The 19,297-nt window shown below is 41.9% G+C and overlaps 1 protein-coding gene across 2 annotated transcripts; it reads left to right on the top strand.

The window, feature by feature from the left end:
- The first annotated feature begins 1,268 nt into the window (after nt 1-1,268).
- Nucleotides 1,269-16,974, top strand: june (JunE proto-oncogene, AP-1 transcription factor subunit). Of its 2 annotated transcripts, none has more exons than XM_075456215.1 (2): nt 1,269-1,338; nt 12,294-16,974. In XM_075456215.1, the coding sequence occupies exon 2, from the start codon at nt 12,427-12,429 to the stop codon at nt 13,441-13,443; it is 1,017 nt and encodes a 338-aa protein (XP_075312330.1). In that variant the 5' UTR covers nt 1,269-1,338; nt 12,294-12,426; the 3' UTR covers nt 13,444-16,974. The 2 variants fall into 2 exon arrangements, with proteins under 2 accessions (XP_075312330.1, XP_075312331.1); XM_075456216.1 differs by lacking the exon at nt 1,269-1,338 and adding an exon at nt 1,349-1,463.
- Nucleotides 16,975-19,297: the final 2,323 nt, after the last annotated feature.

Below are 19,297 nucleotides of genomic sequence, written 5' to 3' on the forward strand. Positions count from 1 at the left end.
AAAACTTTTAATTAAAAAAATAAAAACTGCGTTAATACGTGATAAAATATTTATCGGCGTCAAATAATTAACGAGTTAACTCGCCCAGCCCTACTAGAAACGGAAAGAGATTCAAATCAGAATCTGATCAGGTTGAATCATCCATCAGATAATTCTGTTCAAAATTTCCATCGTAGTATCAGTTTCCACTGAGGATTTTTGTCTTTTTGTCTTTAATCAAATTATTATTATTACAATTTTTTACATTTATGATGAACTGAGCTAAACTTAGTCAAGTCTGAAGCAGATTAATATTCAAAATGTCCTTCTCTGTGTTGCTCTTATATGAAACTCAGGTGTTCATTTTAATCTTAATCTAATATAAAATCCTGTCCTTCTGGTTCAAACTTTCTTTTGACAGGAAAAAAAAAAACTTCCGGCAGAACCAGACTTTCTGGATTCTGATTCAGCTTCATCATTTTTATTGTTAACTGCAGGAATGAAATGCAAACCCTGATGAGGAAGTCACCTGCAGAGACAGGCTGAGCATCGCTTTCCCATCTCATGTCGTCACAGTTCCTGAGTAAATATTAATATTCACAGAAAATATCTCCAACTACAAACGTGTGAGTCACGGCCCTTACTTTGGAATATTTGTACAATAATATAATAATAGGTGAAAGGGATGCTCTAAACTGTACAATTGTCAGATTATCAGAAGTGCACATGTATTACTCATCTACATGAAGAAATGAAAAAACAAACAACATTGTCAGCTCAATATTATCACTCTAACTTTATTGGAAAATTTGAAAAATGTAGTAATCCACACCTGTTTACGGGCGCTCCTGTGAATGGGGATGCACTTTTCTGCACCAAACAACCAGCCGGCTCTGAGCTCTTTCTGCAGTCAGCAGAGAAATGCTTCAACAAAGGAAATCAACAACAAATCATTCAAATTGAAAGAATTCCATTTGATTTTTTCCTTAAAGTCAGATAAAACAACTGAAATGGTTAGGAGACACCTTATTTTTTAACTTTGCATTCAACTCCCTCATGATGTCACAGCTGAGCTGTGTGATGGAAATGTGATGAAAATGTAAATTGTGCTGAACTTACTTTTTTTTTACAGTTCACTTACTTTCAGGACTTCTCAGAAAGTAAGTGAACACCTGAGCCGGATGACTTCATTAGAAACGCGTTAATGAGAACCTTCAACAGAAAACAGAAAACATCAGAGTGAGTCACATTGTGAAGGAGAGAGAGAGAGCGCGTGTCCGTGTGCGCGTGCGCGTGCTCAGCCCGCTCTGCGTGTGACTCACTGCTATCGGATCGCTGTGCAGCTCTCGGTGTCTCTGTGTGAGTATTAAGCTTTATTAAACATTATTTTGGGGCTGATATTTGCCGCTCTGGTGCCGGACTTCTGGTGGAAACTCTGCCGCGCTTCTGGTTCTGCTGCCCGGCCGGAGGAGGATGCTCTGACGGTAGGTCTGCTCCGGGTCTGCTGGGAGGATGAGAGCAGCTGATGGGGGACCAGGGGCCACTTCATGCTGGGACTTACCTTTAAAACAATAACCATGCTGCCTATTTAACACCTGAAGGGAATAACTGATCATTTGACTTGATATCTAATGATATCTCATTTTTTTGTGCACAGTTGCGCTGTTGTGCACGTAAAAGCTTGATGCGCCACTGAGCTGTGAGGGTTTCAACTGTTCATCATGCAAAACTTTAGTTTTAAAGCAACGATAAAAAAAAACCAAAGAAGCAAATGAAGAAATGCGATGCAAGTTAAACCCGAGCTGTACAACTATAACAAACTTAAGTCTTATTTTAGTGTTGGAGGCTGTCACATGTCGGCTGATCAGGATATAAAGATGTTGAGATGTTGAGATGGTGGAAGGCTTGTGGAAGTAGTGCTGCCCAATCTGTCCGTTAGAGGGCGCTCACATTAAATACTGGGTTACACTCTGATTAATATCTTAGTTTCAACAATTTTTATTGATTTTTCAACAATGAATTATCGAACAGACACACAGACAGCAATAACAATAATGAAATAAAATAAGTGATAGATAAGTACATTCAGATATCTTAAGAAATATACATATACAGTATATATTTAAAAAGGGTAAATAAAATAAATAAATGTGTAATAACAATAGTAGTAATAATAATAATGATAATAAGGGTAAAATAGAATAAAGTAAGATTAATTAAAATATAAAATAAATAAATGAATAAGTAAATAAATAAAATAAAGTAAATAATAATAATAGTTTGAAGAAGGAAAGGGGGGGGGGGGGGATTCCGTTCTCTCTTCTGTATTGGTGTCTTAACACTGATTAATATCCTGAAGTAAAACTATATTTTTACTACAAGGAAACAGCATGACATATTGTGTAAAACACTGCTTTGGGTACACGTTGGTGTGTATATCCGAAACAGAGGAACTGGGGGCTTTGCTGTACATCAGCTTTTTAACATGTGACAAATATAAATATCCCATAATAAGCAAAGCTAAATATGTTTGTTGGAGCACCGTGAAAGAAAGTTGAATCATATTCAGGTTTCTGAGTTGCTGCTCACTAACAAACAGCTGCACCAGTTCTCCACTTTAAGATTATTTAGGAGTTATTGACGGTGTGAAGTCATTATTTTACCAACAGTGACATCACTCACTGCCCAAAGGTCTGAGCAAGCTGCCCGCAGACTCAGCTCTATTGGTTTTAAAGGGACAGTTCGCCTCTTCTGACATGAAGCTGTATGACATCCCATATCAGCAACATCATTTCTGAACATCTTCTTACCCCCTGCTGCGTCCTGTGAGCAGAGTTCCAGCCTCGTTTTGGTGTTGATGAAGGTAGTCCGGCTAGTTGGCTGGGGTTTAAAAAATAAAGCGTTTTGCTTCTCAAAACAATATGCGTTCAACAGAGTAATACATTTGCATCACAAAATGGTTCTCCAGGAAAAAGTCAGACCTCACAATCTCTTGGCCCTATTTTCTCTCCCTTCGTATCACTGCCTGCTGTCCCTTTAAATGGATGTGCGCTGCTAACCTTCTCACAGGCGGATGGATTTGCAGATCCATGTGTGTTTTAAAGGGGTTAGTTTAAAATCAAAGCCATGTTATCGCTTCACAAACCAACACAATAACCCAACAATATTAGCAGTTTATAAAATGTTGAATCAGAAACTAAAGCAAAGGCTTTGCTGTGAGGAGAATATTCATGAACTTCTGACAGCTTCAGCTGCTTTGTTCTGGCTTTTTGTTTCCCTGAGCTCAAAGAGACCCGATCGCAATGTTTGCTTCATTCAAACCTGAAATAAGCTAAATTATTGGAAAGAAAAGCAACAACTTCACATTTTCAAAAAGGTGGAATTTTGCTTCTATCACACCAAAAGTAACTTGAGCTTTTATCTAATAAATTACTTAGTTTAATTAAAACTGAGCAGGTTTAATGTTTTCAGTTCTCAGGTAAATGTTGTTCAGTAAAAAGGACCATATTTCCTTCTGAAATATAGTAGTGTTAAAGTATAGCAGGGCATCAGGACCCAGTCTAATAAAAGAGCGTGGTCCTTGAGTAAAATCAATTTGTTTTAATAATTTGTCAAATCTGAAAATCTCCCAAAAATCCTCAGAAGTCTCAGTTTTAGCATTTATTTTCTCACATTTTCTTGTTGCTTCTTTCTTTGCACTGGCTGCCGCTGCATTTAAAATGCACTGAAATATCACACGTCGTTGTAGAAGTCTTCTCAGTCTAACTCACAAACACACTCAGTGGGGTCACCTGGCACTGAAAGGATCGGATTATTGGCTAAATCACAATCAGACTGAGTTATTAAGTGCATGTAGACACCTTAATCTGACTAAGAACTGGATCGGATGGGATTCAGACCCCGAGATAACTGGGTTGAAAGTCACTCTAAACCTGCTTGTAGACGCTGAAGCACGTGGTGAATCAGACTTTGCGTTCTGCGCATGCTCCAGATGTTTTCCCGGGGTCGTGACCCGGAAGTCAAAGGAGACGATATTCCTGTTGTTGTCGCCGTCAGAAAGAAACAAACAACGCGATGGAGAATGCTCCGTTGGGCATCGAGTTTGTGCAACAAGCAGCTCATCACAGAGCAAATGTAGAGGGACGTAGCTTCATCTGGCTCTGCGTTCTCCATCTTTCTCCAACGCCTGAGTTTGTTGTTGTTGTTGGTGGTGCAGAGGTCAACAGGAAGTGGCTCTATTAGCAACAGCTGGAATGGGTACAGCGCCAGCTATCATATTGTTTGTATCGGGCTGCATGTCTCATTCTATCCGAATGCGTGTCTCAGTGTATTTCTGGCTGCATGTCGCTGTCGAGTCTTTACTCTGAATCTCAAAAAACCTGATTAACGAAACCCAAATTTATGGGGAGACGATGAGAGCAGCAGTTATGACAAAAGACATCAGACTCCCAGCAAGCCTTCAGATCTTTTTTTAGCCAGAAAAATGTTTTCCAGCTTGATCGGTTGAGATAATTGAGGGTAAAGCTATGTTAACATGATTTAAGGTTTACAGTAAATAGGAGCTTTAACCACTTCAATGTGGCCCATTTGTTCTTTTATCCGAGTTTCTTGTGCAAACAGCAGTACGCAGCATTCAGGAATTAGGACGACAGTATTCATAAGGTATAAATATGTATGTGTGGATGTTTTTTGCTTCAGATACTTCAGATAATCTGAATCTTGTCGTGCTATAAAACCGGCTGTTTTGTGCTGAGTCGAGGCAGCTGCATAATTTGTGTTTAAAAAGGTGTCTTATGTTGCGTATCTGTTGTAAATTTCTCTAAAAAACGTCCATATAGAATAAAATAAAATAAAATAAAATAAAAATAGTGAATAAACATTAGGTATATACAATTAAACTTCTCAAAATCTCAAGCAATGTTTTTGTCAACAGTCTGATTTTATTCAACTAAGTGAACCCCTGATCCAGCAGCTGGTAGCAGCAGTGTGTGAGAAACTAAGTGAACCCCTGATCCAGCAGCTGGTAGCAGCAGTGTGTGAGAAACTAAGTGAACCCCTGATCCAGCAGCTGGCAGCAGCAGTGTGTGAGAAACTAAGTGAACCCCTGATCCAGCAGCTGGTAGCAGCAGTGAGTGAGAAACTAAGTGAACCCCTGATCCAGCAGCTGGTAGCAGCAGTGAGTGAGAAACTAAGTGAACCCCTGATCCAGCAGCTGGCAGCAGCAGTGAGGAAGAAACTAAGTGAACCCCTGATCCAGCAGCTGGCAGCAGCAGTGTGTGAGAAACAAAGTGAATTTTTGTTCTAAATTTCTCTCACTTTTCTCGTACGAACACGCCACGTCAGATTCAACAAACGATCTTAACTTGGGAAAAAGTGTGTAACCGACCTGCGTAAATGATGCACATGGATAGTAGATTTGCATACTCCACGCCCAAAATGATACCATGTAAGGCTGTGCTTCCTCTCTCCTGTGGCAAGAAGTGTTGAGTCATGAGAATGGCATCAAGGTGCAAAAAGAACAACTTTAGGGGCTCTGAGACTGAAGTTCTGCTTTCAGAGATCCAGAAAGGAAAATCTGTCATTTTTAGCAGAGTCAGCAGTGGAATTACAGGACCTGCTAAAGCCAAGAAATCAGAATCAGAATCGCTTTTATTGCCAGGTATGTGGACACACACAAGGAATTTGACTCCGGTTACACCTCGCTCTCTTTAGTGCAACAAGTACAAAAATAGACAAAAAAAAGACATAGAACAAGGCTAAAGTAGAAAGTGCAAATTGGTGCATGTTGGATAGTAAAATATAAATATAAATACAGAGTTCACAGTATGGTAGGATGGATTTTTCCAGGAGATGTACAGATATGCAGATATACTGAAGTCCGGTTTTAGCTGTTTAACACAGAGACAGCCTGAGGGAAGAAACTGTTCCTGTGTCTTGCTGTTTTGGCGTACAGAGTTCTGTAGCGCCTTGCAGAAGGGAGGAGTTTAAACGGTTTGTGTCCAGGGTGTGATGGGTCTGCAGAGATGTAACCTGCCCGTTTCCTGACTCTGGACAGGTACAGGTCCTGGATGGAGGGCAGGCTGACACCAATGATCTTCTCTGCAGACCTTATTGTCCGTTGCAGTCTGGATGAACAGAGAACAGACTGAACAATGGCGGTGTAAAACTGGATCAGCAGCTCCTTAGGTAGGTTGAGCTTCCTGAGCTACTGCAGGAAGTACAACCTCTGCTGGGCCTTTTTGATGGTGGTGACTGTGTTGGTCTCCCACTTCAGGTCCTGAGAGATTGTCGAGCCCAGAAACCTGAAGGATTCCACAGCAGACACTGCGTTGTTGGTGATGGTGATGGGTGGCAGAGTGGGGGGGCTTCTCCTAAAGTCCACTGTCATCTCCACTGTTTTTAGCGTGTTCAGCTCCAGATTGTTCTGACCACACCAGCAGACCAGCCGTTCAACCTCCCGTCTGTATGCAGACTCGTCACCGTCCCGGATGAGGCCGATGACCGTTGTGTCATCTGCAAACTTCAGGAGTTTAACAGACGGGTCTCTTGAGGTGCAGTCGTTGGTGTAAAGGGAGAAGAGCAGTGGGGAGAGTACACACCCCTGGGGGGCACCTGTGCTGATGGTCCGGGTGCTGGATGTGATGCTCCTCAGCCTCACCTGCTGCTTCCTGTCAGTCAGGAAGTTTGTGATCCACTGACAGGTGGAGGAGGGCACAGTGAGCTGGGTGAGTTTGTTGCGGAGGATGGCTGGGGCGATGGTGTTGAACGCCGAACTGAAGTCGACAAACAGGATCCTGGCGTACGTCCCTGCAGAGTCGAGGTGTTGCAGGATGTAGTGCAGTCCCATGTTAACGGCATCATCCGCTGACCTGTTCGCTCGGTAGGCGAACTGCAGGGGGTCCAGCAGGGGGTCTGTAATGTCCTTCAGGTACCCCAACACCAGTCTCTCGAAGGACTTCATGACTACAGATGTGAGGGCAACAGGCCTGTAGTCGTTCAGTCCTGTGATGGTGGGTTTCTTGGGGACCGGGATTATTGTGGAGAGTTTGAAGCATGAGGGGACTTCGCACAGCTCCAGGGATTTGTTGAAGATCCGGGTGAAGATGGGGGCCAGTTGGTCAGCGCAGACCTTCAGGCAGGAGGGTGACACACCGTCCAGGCCGGGTGCCTTCCTGATCTTTTGTCTGTGAAAGACTGACAGAACATCCTCTTCACAGATCGTGAGTGCTGGTGGGGGGTCAGAAGGGAGAGGTGGCAGAGTGGCAGGTGATGTCAATGGGTCTTTAGTGTCTGAGGGGGGGGTGAATGTGTCAAACCTGCAGTAGAACACATTCAGCTCGTCAGCCAGTTGATGGTTCGCTGCAGTGTTGGGAAGCGTGTTGTTAATTCAATGTCACCTGTGGTTCGTAATGTCACCGAAATAAAAAAAAAAGAAATGGTTTAATATGAAAATAGCTTAAAAAAAATGGGGGGTCCATGACGGGGGTCTTCTGGCACCTTCTGGTCTGCCTGGGCTGGTTCAGGTAGTAGGAGAGCCTCGTTCATGGCAATATTGTGCAAATCTGGCATGCCTTCTGTGGGCTATAGAGCAGTTTACCCCCCCCGCTGTATCGAGACACACCCACCTGGCCTTCAGCTCACGGATGCTTTGATGCGTATATGTGTGCAGTCTATTGCTCCGATTATGATTGGCAGTCCAGCCACGGCATGAAAGTCCCTCTTAATCTGTACTTGTTGGACAGCGGTGTATGGGAATCTGATGTACCATGGGTGATAAACTGATGAGAGCTTTGATGACCAAGGGGAGCGCACGACTCACAGAGGACTGGGACACCCCCAATCTGTCTCCAATCTCCCTCTGAAAGGTTCATGGCCAAAAATCCAAGGGTGGTGAGGACCTGGACGTGTGGGGGAATTGGGTTTGATCGGCGTGTTTCTCTCTGGAGTTGTGGCTCCAGCAAGCTGCATATTAGCAGCAGCACAGTCCTTGGTGATCTAAATCGTGATGTCAGCCATTCGTCTGTCTCCGCAGGATATCTACACAGTCTCGGAACACACGCTCTCTTCCAAGAGCCTAACCTTCAGTTAGTGCATAATTTAAGTCAAACAGAATAATGTCAGCATAATTATGGGGTTTAATGTATATTTATTAATTTTTTCTTCAAAGTAATTAAATATACAATCCATTAGTCAAGCAAACTTGATTTGAATAACAGCGGACTATTTTAGGAAACTCCTACGACAGCTCTGGATCACTGTAAATTCTGTTCGTACCTGAAAGAAAACGTAAAATACGAAAAGATTGGTGAATGCGCAAATTCTCTTAAATCAGTCGTACGTACGATTTAAGAACAAATCTGTGCGTACGAACGGTTGTCGGATGAGGCCCAATGTTCCAGAAGTCTTGTGGTTTGTTCAGATTATCTTCATCAGCAGTTAGCTAAAGTGCTAATGTGTCCGAGTCAGTTGGCTTGTTGTAGTGATGTCCAGAAATCCATGACTAGATGCAGAACAAAGCACCAAATCAAAGAAATTACAGATTTAAAAAGTCATTCTTAAAGATTGATTTAATCTGGTCACACTTCCAGATGGTGCAAGTTTCCCTCTGCAGACCGAGCATGAACAGGTGTAGAGGGAAGGCTGTGCTTAAAGTGAGGGGGGTGGGATGGTGATTTGACCGATCACTTTGTTTTTATTGGCCGGTGTCTTATCACTCTCTGACGGAAGGTTGCTGCCCAACAACAAGCTGCGAAAACAACAGCAAAAATAGAGGAAATCAGGGAGATACAGAGGAAGAAAAATACACCAACTCACAACTCCAGCAGGTCACATAACACGTTGGAAGGGATTTCTTTTGTATGAGTCATTGTGTTGTTCTTCGGCAGATATTCAGTGTAGTCCTCTCTCCACCACAAAGCATGTGATGGTAACTTTTTCCACATGTCAGTACAGCAGTGATAGAATCCATGGTTAGATATAGAGGGATGGTAGTATGTCCTCAGGGTGTTGTTTTGTGTAGGGCTGCAACCACGTGACATGATGCTAACGATGACCCACCAACAGTAGAATGTGTAAGCCCTAACCATGTATATTTTTCTAACCCTAACCATGTGTCGTGTTACATGTAAACCAAACCATGTGTGTTCATTCAAAGCCTCACCATGTGATCCTAACCATTTGCCAGTAAGATAAAGAAGAAAAGAAAGAAATGAGTGGGAGCAAAGGGAAGATGTTAAAGGACAGTGGAAAACATTTTGTGGGATCCGTCTATCTCCAGCATTTAAATGTGTTCGTCATCGATTAGCACGATGTCGAACACTGTTGTGGCACCGAGACCAGGGCTGTGTTCGAAACCGCATACTACATACTATATACTACATACTATATACTACATACTACATACTTCCATACTACATACTGCATACTGATCGATCAGACAGTATGCAGAGCGTTTACCCACAATGCATTTTGCTCCTGCCCGAGCTGAAATCAGCCGCCCTGAAGCTGATTTCTCTTAAGCTCTAAACTCTGTAAACTTTAGCAACATTTGAAACATTTTCAGGAGAGAAAGTAGTCGTTTAGATCCCCAACGTGTTGAAAACCTGACAAAATACCGGCTGTTTACAACTTTGTTCCCGACGAATTCGGCGCTACTAAAGCTAGCCGCAGTGAGCAACGCACTTCCTGTTATTTTCACAAAATAAAATACCCGTTGCCTTTTATCATAGGGAAAGCCATTAGGATACAATTGGTGCTTTTGTTTTGAAAACAGGAAGTGAACCTATCCTCGTTGTAGCTAGCTTGAAACTGCCGTTTTGACAGGAAATGACGATCGGCGACGTCACATTACGTTGCATCTTGGGTAGTTTGAGTATGAGTAGTAACCTCATGATGCATACCCAACATTACAGAGAATCTAGTATGCATCCGGGAACTTCTCGCTTACTCAAACTCGCATACTAACTCAAAAAGTTAGTAGGAGTAGTAGGAGTCAAGGCAGGAGGCCGGTGTAGGTACCAGATCGGCTCGGGTTCCGTCGTCTGCTGATTACGTCACACAATATGGCTGTCCAGTTGAATGGGAGTACATTGTGATTGGCTGTAGTAGCCATAGTAACCGTAACTAGGCGCTGTGCGTCGGAGAGTTTTTTTCGCGGTCTTTCGGTGATCGGCAGCAGCTATGGAGAGCTTTTACGAAGAAGTTAAATATTTCCTACAAAATAGTGTGTACCACACCTTCACCACCACTCGCCCCAAACCTTTAAAATCTAGTTTGAGAGGCTTCATTTTCAGTTTTGTGTATCCTTATTGTGCAGCAATATCCTCTTTGACTTATGGACTCCTGTACATAAATGTACTCTGTTGGATATGTGTGTATATACATATACTACATATATATATATATATATCTGGATGGATAGATGAATATCTATCTATCTATCTATCTATCTATCTATCTATCTATCTATCTATCTATCTGTTGTGAAAGTCAAATGCAACGTAGTTTGTCCGAGCCAATCACAATGTACTTCCATTCAAGCGTACGGCTGTATTGTGTGACGTGTTCAGCAGATGACGGACCCCAAGCCGATCTGGTACCTACACCGGTACCGCGGCAGGTTGCCCGCTAGCCTGTGCTTTGCAGTATAGCCTAAAATAATTGTAAATTATTGTCATAACATGGATATTATTTGAAATGAAGGCTTGTGAGTCCCACAGCATCGTCAGTGGGCATCTGTATGTTGTTTTCTGTGCCCGTCTCCTCATCCCTGCGCTGTCATAGGCACTTTGTGTTCCGGCACCTTGTGATTTACAGATTAAGCAACTGACCGAGACATGCAAACTGTGTCATAGAGCAGTGAGACGTGTTTCATTCTTTTTTTTCTTTTTTATTGACATTCAGAAACAAACATTCCCATCCGGTACATGTGCACACATCTTGTATCTGTAGTCTGTCCTAAATGCCAAAGTGGTATTTTTGTTTTATGTCTAAACGATGAAAAGAGAACCAAACAACAACAAAAAACACAAGAAACAAAGTGGGGAGGGATCCTTTTTATATGGCGTAGTTACTGATTTGTAAAAAATAAAATCGGGCCTATGGGGCGTGACATATTTGACCCAGTTTTCCCAATATGAGGCGAATTTCTCCAGTTTAAGATTAACAAATGCTGTTATTCTCTCCATTTTATACATGTCCATTGTGATGTCCATCCAGATGTTGAGAGTTGGGCTCTCTTGTGACAGCCATTTCCTGGCAATATTCTTTCTACAAACCATTAGCAGGATATTTATGAGGTGCTTATCTCTTTTCAGCCATCCCTCAGGTATGTGTCCGAAACACATAGTCTTAATGTCGAGGGGTATTTCGCATTTGAAGATATCCTGTAGGGCATCGTGTATCTCTTTCCAATATCAAATCAAATCAAATCAAATCAAATCAAATTTATTTATATAGCACATTTCATGTACAAACAGTTCAAAGTGCTTTACATAAAATAAAAGCAGAGAGTAGAAGAAGCATTAAAATACAAAAAAGAATATAAAGAGAAACAAATAAAATCATTTAAATGAATTTAAAACAAGCAACCGTCCAGATAAGTTCAAAGATACCGTGCAGATTTCATGCATAGACACATGAGAACAGAAATGTTTTTAACCTGGATTTAAAAATGTCTCCATTTGGTGAAAGTTTAATCTCCACTGGCAGTTTGTTCCACTTGTTTGCAGCATAACAGCTAAATGCTGCTTCTCCATGTTTAGTCTGGACTCTGGACTGGACCAGCTGACCTGAGTCCTTGGATCTAAGAGCTCTGCTGGGTTTATATTCTCTGAACATATCACAGATGTAAACCATCAGCAGGCTTTTAAAATCTATTCTGTGACTGACTGGAAGCCAGAGTAAAGATTTTAAAGCTGCTGTGATGTGTTCAGATCTCTTAGTCCGGGTTAAAAACAATAGTCCTTCATGACCGGGCAGTCCCAGAAAATATGATAATGGTTTGCATTTGTTTTATTCTTTTGTTTCTGCCGTTAAAGTAGAGATAAAAAGGTTGGGGGAAAAAAAGAAGATAAATCAAAATATAAGTAAAAAGATGAAGCAGAAAAATGTTACAGATGGTAATTAAACCTGAATGTGGAGAAGTTTCTGAATCCCTTTAACACGGAGAGGTGTCGGGGCTCGTTAGATGAACAGATGCTCAGACTTCACAGACGTGGAGGCATCAGTGTCGGCATCGCTTGACCTTTTGCACACCAGCAATCCTTCTGTTTGCCCTCTTCTTCCACTGACTGACATGTTTGTTTCTCCCGCAGACTGCCCCTCCGTTCTTCATCCCTTCATCCCGCTATCATCCCCCAGCCGCAAACGTCAGTGGAACCTTTCAATCTGCCTCGGCATTCAGGTTAATCTGATTATGTAGATTCCCTCTGAGGCGCCTCTTTGTCAATGACGGCCAAGATGGAGACTCCCTTCTACCATGACGACTCTCCCGCCGTCCCTGGGTTCAGCCAGGTTGCGGAGTACGAGCGTTACCCTGGAAACAAGATGCTGATGAGCAAGAAGAGCATGTCGGTGGCGGGCGGTCATCACTTCCTCGGCGCAGGAGGAAGGGGCGGGAACCCGAATAACCTGGGGCTCGCCGGCAACAGCAGCATGATGGCGTCGGCAGCAGCCTCGGCAGCGTCCTCGGCAGACATAAACCTGCTGAAGCTTTCGTCCCCCGACTTGGAACATCTCATTATCCAGTCCAACCAGGGGCTGGTCACCACGAGCCCGGGGTCCAACTCCACCAACCCCTTCATCTACCGCGGCCAGGCCACCAATGAGCAGGAGGGGTTCGCAGACGGCTTCGTGAAGGCGTTGGCAGACCTTCACAAGCAGAACCAGCTGGTAGGAGGCGGGTCCATGTCCCCGTCCTCGTCCTCCAGCGTCTCCCTGCAAGCGTCCTATCAGAGGAACCTGATGTCCGCTGCAGATATGCCCGTCTACACCAACCTCAGCAGCTACAACCCCGGCCAGATTCCTTACTCTGCCGGGCAGATGGGCTACGGTGGCGGTGGTGCCCACCAGCCTCATCCTCGAGGCCTGGACGCCCCTCAGACCGTCCCAGAGGTGCCTCACCCACCGGGGGACCCCATCTCCCCGCCATCCCTCTCCCCAATTGACTTGGAGACGCAGGAGCGCATCAAAGCGGAACGCAAGAAGCTCCGCAATCGCATCGCTGCGTCCAAGTGCCGCAAGCGGAAGTTGGAGCGGATTTCGAGGCTGGAGGAGAAGGTGAAGGTCCTGAAGAACCAGAACTCTGATTTGGCCTCCACCGCCGCCATGCTGCGGGAGCAGGTCGCCCAGCTCAAACAGAAAGTCATGAGTCACGTCACCAACGGCTGCCAAATCGCCGTCGGATCGGCGGCCGCCTCCAAATCCGGAGGAGGAGGCACCAGGAGTGAGGACTCCAGCTGCTGAGAAGGTCCGGGGGGAGATGATAAGCCACCAGGCGGAAGGTTCCCATTTACTATTCAAGCTCTTAGTCAGAATTAGCAGAGAATGAGCATCTTGGTGTAAGTGTTGCCTCAGCAGGATGTTCATAACCTGAGGGGTACCAATCGGGTTCTGTCAATTATCCAGCCAGAGGGGGGCGGAGCTTAGAAAACAGAGGAAACAGGAGGGCGAACGAGTCCTCGGACATCTTGACGGTGAATTATTAATGAACAGAAGGGACTCACTGAGTTGTCTGTGATCCACCTGAGCAGGTGGACTTCATTTACTGCTAGATGTCCAAGTTTCCCGAACAAATCGTTTTTATCGCTCGCCAACTTCCTCACTTCGCTCTTCGTCTTCTACAGTTTCAGATATCGTTGCAATTTAGCTCAGAACTGAACACAAGTGGAAACGTTTTTTTTTATTCACGTTAAAAACACGTTAAAGACTTCAGCGATGGAATAAACTTTGTGTGCATTTAAAACCTACAAACAGTTTTACATGGTGACTTTTCATACGTGGAAAATAAAACATGATGGAAAACATTGTCACACATATTTATGTTAGTTTGGGGAAAGAGTGAAAACTGTAACTGTGTAATTATTCAGTTTTGCACGGAAAAACAATTTGATTTCTCCCATTTTTTCCTGTAAAATGCTTTTTTTTTTGTCATATGATTACTGATCTAACCTCTTCATGTTTTCTACTGTCCACCTGTGCGCTGATGCATCTTAAGAGCAGCTAATTGACAAAAAAAAATAGCTAAATTTGAGAGCTCTGCTTTAAAAATTAAACGTATATGTAATCTGATTACTGCGGTCTCTTTAACGTGGTTGGAACTGAAGCTCCGCTCCAGTTAACCCAGTTAACCCAGTCACTGTTGATTATTTCTGGTTTTAAGACCTTTAAGTGTTTGTTTCAGTTTACAGAACGGACTTATTCCTGTTTCCTTTATGCAAAACGTTGAAATGAATGAATTTTAAATGTTTAACATTTGATTTTTATGGGGGAGCATTTAAACATAGTTCTGGTGTATTTGACTGATTGTAGCAGCAGAAATAAAACTGAACATTTAATGAAGATGAAAAAATGTGACATCTCTTTTACTGGCATTGATAGTAAGATTAGAGTTTTATATTATATTCAATGTGATTTTCATTTAACTTTTCTACACTGAAAACATATTAATGTAATTATAGTTGTGATATTAAACTTAATTTTATAAATATTTGTGCGCAGACTTTATGGATAAACATCACTGCCAAAAACTGGAAAATCAGAATCTTGACTTTGCACCACAAAATTTGTTGTTTTATTGATGCCGTCCATATTTGTTCACTTGTTTTATCCAGAACACATTGTGAGCTCCCACAGGGTAAGGACTCTATGCTAGAAAAGTCTATTTTATTTATTTAATTTGGCCTTCCAGGTAAAACTTTCTTTGCTTGAAAGGTTTTCAGCCTAAAAAAATTTAATTCAAATGAAAATGTACAGATGAAATTAAGATATATGCAGATACTTGCAGAATATATGCAGTTTCCTAACATCTTGTGGAGGTTTTTTGGGGTGTATTTTAAAGGACATCAGGGATTTCTGTTGTTAAGGGCCCCAAGGATCCTGCAGAGGTCCCCCAGGACATCTTAACGTATATTCCTTTGGTCTCTGGAAAGTTTTGCGTGGTTCTTACGGACAATCTGTGATGCTTCACGGTGTTGTAGATGTACGCGTTTGTGTTCTGCGGGACAAATTCCTCAAGGAACACCACAGGATCCTCAAGTGGACTCAAACTTCAGCACCGTCGCCATAGTTACCTGCTATTTTATATGCAAAAACAACAGTTCTGTTGGAGGTATGCACGTCTGACAGCTGATTTCTGAGAGCCAATCACAGCCCGGGTTTCTTTTTATCAGGGTATGATTGAATTAATCTACATGGCAGTTCTTTTTTCTAAGGTTATTGTTGGATAACTTCACACTTTTATGTGTATTTCTTACTCTGTGCTGATACACCTCAGATCTGCAGCGTGGACTCTTTATTTCCTGGTAGAGTGACCAACTCCTCATTGATATTTTATAACAAACTGTAAGCCATGAAGATCATGAAGCCTTTTTCTTTTCTGGCCTGTTTTGGATAAACTTTATTGTTCAGTCGGACTGACAAACGTGTTGGAGAGTGACGCACATCTGATTTTTCTGTCCAATAAAACTCCACTGCTGTTTTCCCTGAACATCAACGTCAGGTGGGGGAAAAGTCACGTTTCTGTTCCGTGTTTTTGTGTTTGATAAACGAGAGAGTTTAAAAAAAAAAGACTGTTGGCAAGTTGTTGTCCAAATATTTATTTTCCGAAGTAGAAAAACGAGGGTTTTCACATCTGTGATGATTCTATTTTTGTGAAAATGTACAAAAGCTGTTATTAATATACTTAAACGTGTGTGTGTGTGTGTGTGATCTGATTGATTCATGTCTGTATTTATTGAGTCTTTTTTTTGTTACAGATGTGCAGATTTATTGTTTCTTCGTGTTGCTCTGTTGTGTTCACATGTTTGTGTCAATATACAAGTGATAAAAAGCTCAGCCGCTGCTGCTCTTCTTCTTTTTTAGAGTTTTTTAGAGTTACACACGGAGCTCAGAGCCTGAATATGTGTGGATCCGACACTTTCTAATTACAGAGACTTTATGAAACCTTAAACCAGAACTGCAACCGGCCTTTTGAATTTGCAGGACTGAGTAAATCGTACACAAAAGTGGTCAAATACTTTAGTTACCAAGTATATTTGTGTCATTTCTAGTCAAAATATCTCATTACACTTAATATCAGACACAACTGCCTAACAAGTACCATTTCAGCCAGATATAGGGACTTGTTTGAAGACAATACATCTGGAATATCTTGTTAAATGAAAAAGTCTTGAAAACAAATTGTTTTGAGTCACATATCATATGAAACAAGCTTTTTTTTTTCATTTGAAGAGGTTTTTAAGCTAATTTCAAGATCACTTTTATCTCAAAAGTCCCAAATATCACATTTTATTTCAAGAAATCTTGACAAGCCGATTTTTACTAGTTCCATTGGCAGATTTTTTTTGCTCATTTCAAGCAAAAACATCTTGTATTTGCTGTTTTTTTTTTAACTTAACTTTTAACTTTTCCAGTGTAGATGCAAAAGTATTCGCTAAGAAAGAAAACATGAAGTGATCTGAAGGATCCACAGTGATCATCCAAGGTTTATGAACTTATGAACTCATTTCACTCATCCCTGGATGTCCGTGCTCACTCAGTTAATGACCCGATAGAGAGTCTGTTCTCAACTCATTCTGGCTGCTGTTGGACGTCCAAAAGTTCAGTAGAAATTAATCATTCTAGCCATCCACGCACATCTGGATTGTGACCTGTTAGGACATCATTTCTGGACTTGTTCTGGATGTCTCTGGGCCTCTACGTCAGCCTGGCTGAACGTGTTCTCTCTGTGTCCTTTTCTATGTAATCCTGGTGAAATTAAACTCAGATAATGACCAACTGATGTGATTTCAAGCATTTGTATACATCCATAAATCTGCTGAAGTTTGATTAAACTGCTCCCATACAACAACCACAATGAAAATATATCTCTGGCTTTCCTTTTAGTTTCATAATCTCACGACCAGAGGTGGGTAGAGCAGCCAAAAATTGTACTCGAGTAAAAGTACTGTTACTTCAGAATAATATGACTCAAGTAAATGATTAATTAGATTAAACATTTTAATCGTTGCCCAGCCCTTTTAAACAGTCTATTAAAGTATATATTTCTATGATAAATATTCTAAACATCACAGAATCTGAAGCAGGTTGTACATGTTGAACACATAAATGAAGAGTTTTCTCTCAGAACTAAAACTCTTTCATACAATAAATATTATTATTAATTCTATCAACATACCAAGAACTAACAGTGAGCCGTTACTCATCTATTACTGGGATTTATAGCTTTAAAAACTGGCTTTATTAGGGTTATCTGGAGCATGTTAACGTGCTCAACATGTTGGTTAGCCATGAGGTGGGATAGTGGGGTGAAAAAGAGTTGGTCTTCAGTCAGAAAGGAACAAGTGTCATAAGAAAAATATTGATTCATAAACACGGACAATGCTGGAGGATTTTTGGGACAAAAGATTAAGATTGTTTAAGATTCTATGAATCAACACACTCTGAAATACCTTTTAAGATCTATTGGATATAAAGGTGATGTTTACAGTGTGGCCCAAAGGACGAAGGGTTTGACTCATAAGTGTTTATGAGGCTGCAGCCAAAGTGAGCCGTCACCAGAGTTAATGACTGTGTTTACAGAAAGCCTTCAATGATGATGTCTTAGTGTTATAAATGCCCGGCTCGGTCAGGAAACCTCTCACAGGCAGGCTGGAAGCCGCGCTGACACCTTCAGTCAGACCACAGCAAAGCTGCACAGTTCTGCATTTTGTTCCATGAAAAAGGTCCAGCCTTAATGTCTCCAGGAGCTCCTTTGGGTCTTCGTAACTAAAGCCCAGGAACTCAGAATAAACTCAGAATAAACTCAGAATAAACTCGGAATAAATCCAGTTCCATTGAGTTCTTTATCTGTATGAACCAGATTACTCACCACACATCTCAGCTGTAAGGGAACACTTTGTATGCTTAGTGTGTGGCACATGTTTTCATTTGAATATCTTTCTATTAGAGAAAAATAACATCACCAAAAGCATTTTATTTAGTGCTAATTGACTGTAATTAATGATAAGCTTGTTAAGAATCCATTTTTAAATGAATGTACGCTGAGGTGAGGTGAACTCGTTGGTGATTGGATACACTAACCAGCAGGTAAACTTCACTCTGCTCAGATCAGTGAAGTAAAGCTGCCATTCCTGACTGATATGACAACGAAAACCTGCTCATTTTTCCCATTAAAGGGACAGTTCGCCTCTTTTGACATGAAGCTGTGTGACATCCCATACAAGCAATATCATTTCTGAACATCTTCTTACCCCCTGCTGCGTCCTGTGAGCAGAGTTCCAGCCTCGTTTTGGTGTTGATGAAGGTAGTCCGGCTAGTTGGCTGGGGTTTAAAAAATAAAGCGTAAAAGTCTGTTGCTCACAGGCTTTTATTTTGTAAAAGTCTGCTACTCACAGGCTTTTATTTTGTAAAAGTCTGCTGCTGTCTGCTGTGGAACAGGAAAAGAAAGTAATCGGCGGATCCACCAAACGTGGAGAAGGGTACGGAACTTTTACTCGGCCATTTTCATGTTAAAGTTCTTCCAGACGGCGGAGTCGACAGAACCAAAGTCATCTGTAAACACTGCCAAGTTGAATTGTCTTCTCAGCGTAGTAGTTCCAGTCTAAAATATCACTTAAAGGCAAAACACACAACTGATAGCAGCAAGTCATTCAAGGAAACAGACAGTGGAGCGAGGCTTCTACATAAAAACTACAGAAAGATGCTGATGTTAAAAGTGTGTTTGCACAACAAATGTTATGGCACTTTCATTCATATGGCAGCACATTTAAAATAAAGCTAAATGCTAAAAGCTATACGCTACTTTTGGATTCATTTTATGGATTCTGCGTACAAATGCGATTAATCGTGATTAATCAGGGAAATCATGTGATTAATTAGATTAAACATTTTAATCGTTGCCCAGCCCTAGAAAAAAGACCTTTTAAGTCTCTGTGTGGCCCTGGGATGGGCGGCCGGGGTAACCCCGCCTCCAGCCTCCAGCTCCCTAAATCGGAGGAAGCTGGTATAGAAAATGCATATTTAGGTCAATCTTAAATCATTTGTACATTTCTAGACTTTTTTTGGACTGTTGCATTGTACAGAAAATAAGAGCAAAGCT

Source organism: Odontesthes bonariensis, chromosome 22, assembly GCF_027942865.1.
Source record: "Odontesthes bonariensis isolate fOdoBon6 chromosome 22, fOdoBon6.hap1, whole genome shotgun sequence".
Lineage (NCBI taxonomy): Eukaryota > Metazoa > Chordata > Actinopteri > Atheriniformes > Atherinopsidae > Odontesthes > Odontesthes bonariensis.